This window comes from Dreissena polymorpha, chromosome 4 (assembly GCF_020536995.1).
Source record: "Dreissena polymorpha isolate Duluth1 chromosome 4, UMN_Dpol_1.0, whole genome shotgun sequence".
In the NCBI taxonomy this organism is placed as follows: domain Eukaryota; kingdom Metazoa; phylum Mollusca; class Bivalvia; order Myida; family Dreissenidae; genus Dreissena; species Dreissena polymorpha.
The window spans coordinates 78,235,255-78,240,505 of record NC_068358.1 but is presented as its reverse complement, the minus strand read 5'-3'; the positions used below and the strand labels follow the sequence as shown (position 1 = coordinate 78,240,505).

Sequence of the window (5,251 nt, the reverse complement as noted above, 5' to 3'; positions counted from 1 at the left end):
TTTTAAATGATGGCTGCTCAATTAAATAATTTGAGCAACCATTAATCTCATCAGTGTCATCTTACATGACAAATCCAATTAGTGGTTCATAAGTTGATTACACCTTTCTAATCTAATCAATATCTTGGTGGGTGTAATGTCCAGGCTTAGAGGGTGTAATGACCAGGGGTGTAACGTCCAGGGGGTGTAATGACTGGACACCTTGTTCAGCACCTACATGAACAATGCTGTAGGGTACGAGCTAAGACTAAGTACAATGACAATGTACGAGCTGACAAGTTACCGATTATGATTCAAAAAACTACAATCAATGAAATCGTATTTGGCAAATACTAATGGAAATTAAATCAAAGGTTATTTTGATTTCTGAAAATGTTTAATACAAGTTCAATACAAGCTCGGACGAGTGACCTTCGTTAGTTCAATCGTGTCTGTTTATATCCGAAAAGAAGCAGTTTAACAGCCAACGTGCGGTTTATTTTAAACAAGAATAACATTTATTATTTAACCGCCTAATATCGTATTTAAAAATAACGTATTCAGCATACAAATACCTTATATTTAATTTCCCATCAAGTTGGACTCGGTATTGGAGGACATTTTGGAATATGCGCGCATGCGCGCAATTATTGGGGCAAAATGTGTGAGACATGAAAATGGCAACATCGCTATGCGTGTACGGCAACACACAATTGCGAATAAAAACCGTCAAGTCAATTCCATGGTAAAAATACATTTTTTATTAAGATAATGTCAAATTTAGCCGAAAAAAACAAAATGTCAAAGTCACTACCAGGTTTCGTGTAGTGGGTTGCCAATATGTAGTGGGTTGTTTGGTGTGTAACGAAAGACCGGTAGTGGGTTTCCACCATTTACACACACACACACACACACACACACACACACACACACACACACACACACACACACACACACACACACACACACACACACACACACACACACACACACACACACACACACACACACACACACACACACACACACACACACACACACACACACACACACACACACACACACACACACACACACACACACACACACACACACACACACACACACACACACACACACACACACACACACACACACACACACACACACACACACACACACACACACACACACACACACACACACACACACACACACACACACACACACACACACACACACACACACACACACAGAGTATTAATGTCTATTTAACGTGGCCACATACAATCTTATTCTCAATAACGGTACTTTATAAATACAAGATGGCTTGACGCAACACAATAGTGAAGCCAAACCGTTACGAAACAGACAACTGACTTGCGTTCAAAATGTGAATGCGCGGTAACAGTTGTATGTGAAAGAAATTTGAGATCAGATCAAATACGTTCGGAACAGATAAATGGTCGTGGCTTCAACTTCTGTTTCTGAGACAATCGTCATTTTCAATGCCATTGTGATTATAAACCCAGTAATACATACAGCCGACTCAACATTTGTTCATTGATAAAAAACAAACTAGCATATAAAGACTGATAAAATAATGCGGAGTCAGACACTCCGCATTATTTTTATTATGCACGAACTCAGAGGCTAACCCTATCGTTCGTAAATTGAAGAGCTCAGATGCAAAACCAAATAATGCAACACTTTGTAGAATGTTGAATTCTGCCATTGAAAGATCTGTTGCGAGTTTGTCTAAGAATCCCGTCCACAGTGATCAAGACCAGGGATACAAACTAATTTGCCAGTCAAGGTGAGCGGCTGCGTACGCCAATGACGACAACGATTAGAGGAGTTGTCTGTACCCAACTGCCAACAGTGAGTGCTCTATAAAGTCATAATGGCTTTTGGGCTGTATTCACTTATAGAGGCAGTGATTTTATGCCTTAACGCTGTCTGTGTTCTTCACGAAGAACGGTTTTTATCAAAAAGTAAGCCAAATATTGTGCCGCTTTCATCCAACCGTGTTCATTTTGCTTTGACATAAATTCGGACAGTTTAATTCGGACATTCAAGATTTTAATATGCGTTATTCACATTCTGTTTAATATTAATAAACAATAATTTAGTTACTTAATTGGTTTATTATTCGGATCTTCTACGAGTTACCTAAATATGTTAATTCAAGTTCCACATTTGCTTTAGTTTAAAATTTCTACATGCTTAATAGAACTGACTGTGACATTACTCATTAGTCCAAATAATAAGAAAAAGCTTATCTAAATGACAAACTGAAATCATTTAATTTATGAAAGTCTGTTATGCTGCACCTTCTAAGCTAGTGCTGCACATTCAAACTAATTCAAAATGATATACATTTCTATTGTTTTTCATTATTTCAGTTGGCTGGGGTACAGATCAAAGGGGTTTTGGTGAGCAGCCAGGAATAAAAACACAGATTATGAACCTAGTCAGATCCATCAGAACAGTTATGAGAAGTATGAAAACGCTGCAATAAGTTGTACAATTTTGTCAAAACCTCCCATGGTCAGTCCTATATAGCTGACAAAAAGTCACAAAATGTTGATTTGGTATGTGTGCGTACAACAATGTCTGTTAAAAATATTTGAAAATGTCTGAGATTTTATGTTTTATAATTTTAATATTCATGATGCAATTTTGAAAAATAATCTCAACTTTTTACCATGTGACTGTGGTGTTTTGTGTGTAATTATGTTACAAGCTAAGTCTACCCATTAAACCATGTGACCGTGGTCACCGTGTAATGGATATGGTGTCCGCCTTGCGACCGGGAGGTCACGGGTTCGATCCCCACTGTGGGAGCGTTCTTTCGATCTCCCATATAGACACCAAGTACTGGTTCTAGGCCCAGGAAACGGACTCGAGAGCATTTCAAATAAATAGGAATTACTTTCTATGCAATCAAGCTAAAATAAATAGGTTTAAACTAAACTAAACCATGTGACCCATCTGGGATTAGCATTTTTCTAGTCTGGTCAAAGTAAATGAAACTAAAAATGTAAAGACAGCAGACAGGTTGTTGTTTCTGGTCAATAACATTAGTTTGTATGCATCAATCTTTATAAAACTTTTAACAAGCAAGCTTGCATGGATACCTAGCTTGTTTTTTTTTTCTTTTCAGTTCCATTAATAGGCATCAACGTTGTAGTCATTCTCTTCATGTTGGTTATGGGATGACGGACTGAGAACTCGTCCAATACATTTTTATAAGTAACTGGTAAATGGGCAACAGGTGTGTACTGTGCAATAACAGAATCAGAAAATGTATTATTTGTACAAATATGCTAGTGATTAATAATCTTTGGAAATAAACTTTACCCAACATCGAATCTCTGCATCATAGAAACACCTGGGCCATCATCACTACTGCAAGAGGTTTCCTTTTCAACAGCTGTGCTGAGGATTGGCATGATTGAACTTGAATCATGTGCTTTAAAGATACTGTGATATGTAATTTGAAAAATGTTTTGATTTGTGTGAGTCCATTACATTTGTGATGCATTAGATTACATATGATAGATACATAGGCATTTTATTCATGCATGGTAAAATATTAATCTTATAAACTCATTTATTGATTTTGCTTCTGTAAGCGACATTATTGAATACATGTGCAAGATAGTGTTGTATTTATTCTTTTATGAATTGAAAAATTAGCAGTACCATGGTTGTCCGTATGATCATTTTATGTTATTTTGTTCATCAGTCATAAGTTGTTGGATATCATATCCATTTTTTAGCTCATCTATTTTTTGAAAAAAAATTATGAGCTATTGTCATCACCTTGGCGTCGGCGTCTGCGTCCGGTTAAGTTTTGCGTTTAGGTCCACTTTTCTCAGAAAGTATCAATGCTATTGCATTCAAACTTGGTACACTTACTTACTATCATGAGGGGACTGGGCAGGCAAAGTTAGATAACTCTGGCATGCATTTTGACTGAATTATGTGCCCTTTTTATACTTACAAAATTGAAAATTTTGGTTATGTATTGCGTTTAGGTCCACTTTTTTCAGAAAGTATCAAAGCTATTGCATTCAAACTTGGTACACTTACTTACTATCATGAGGGGATTGGGCAGGCAAAGTTAGATAACTCTGGCTTGCATTTTGACAGAATTATATGCCCTTTTTATACTTAGAAAACTGAAAATTTTGGTTAAGTTTTGTGTTTAGGTCCATTTTATTCCTTAAGTATCAAAGCTTTTGCTTTCATACTTGCAACACATACTAACTATCATAAGGGGACTGTGCAGGCAAAGTAATGTAACTCTGACTGGCATTTTGACAGAATTATGTGCCCTTTTTATACTTAGAAAATTGAAAATTTGGTTATGTTTTGTGTTTAGGTCCACTTTATTCCTACAGTATCAAAGCTATTGCTTTCATACTTGCAACACTTATTAACTATCGTAAGGGGACTGTGCAGGCAAAGTTATGTAACTGTGACTGGCATTTGGACAGAATTATGGGCCCTTTATACTTAGAAAATTGAAAGTTTGGTTAAGTTTTGTGTTTTGGTCCATTTACCCCTAAAGTATCATAGATATTGCTTTCATACTTGGAACACTCGCAAACTATCATAAGGGTACAGTAAAAGGACAAGTTGCATAACTCTGGATGTCATTTTTACGGAATTATTGCCCTTTTTTGACTTAGTAACTTTGAATATATGGTTAAATTTTGTGTTTCGATCCACTTTACTTCTTAAGTATCAAGGCTATTGCTTTCAAACTTCAAATACTTTCATGCTATCATGAGGTTACTGTACCTGGCAAGTTGAATTTTACCTTGACCTTTGAATGACCTAGACTCTCAAGGTCAAATTATTAAATTTTCCTAAAATTGCCATAACTTCTTTATTTATGATTAGATTTGATTGATACTTTGACAAAACTACTCTTACCTGACATACCACAATAGACTCCACCCAAACCATCGCCCGTGCCCCCCCTTCCGCCCCCCCCCTATTATTATTATTATTTTTTTTTTTTTAAGATCATCTCACAAATGACCACCACACCCTCACACTATACCCCCCCCCACCCCACCCCAATTTTTATTTTTTTTTTTAAACGGTTAAAAACAAAACTATTTATTTTGATAATTTTATGTTTGAAATACCGTCCAACCATCGCACCCAAGAATCCCCCCCCACCCCCCCCCCCCTTCCCCCATCCGAATCCCCCCCCCCCCTAATTTTTTTTTTTTTAAGATCATCTCACAAATTACCACCACACCCTCACACTATA

At 36.7% G+C, this 5,251-nt stretch overlaps 1 protein-coding gene across 1 annotated transcript; it reads left to right on the top strand.

Annotated features, from left to right (window-relative positions):
• Positions 1-1,788: 1,788 nt before the first annotated feature.
• LOC127876249 (immediate early response 3-interacting protein 1-like) lies at positions 1,789-3,625 on the top strand. Its single transcript, XM_052421327.1, has 3 exons — positions 1,789-1,952; positions 2,364-2,459; positions 3,125-3,625. Exons 1-3 carry the CDS (start codon positions 1,862-1,864, stop codon positions 3,178-3,180), a joined length of 243 nt encoding a protein of 80 aa, XP_052277287.1. The 5' UTR covers positions 1,789-1,861; the 3' UTR covers positions 3,181-3,625.
• Positions 3,626-5,251: the final 1,626 nt, after the last annotated feature.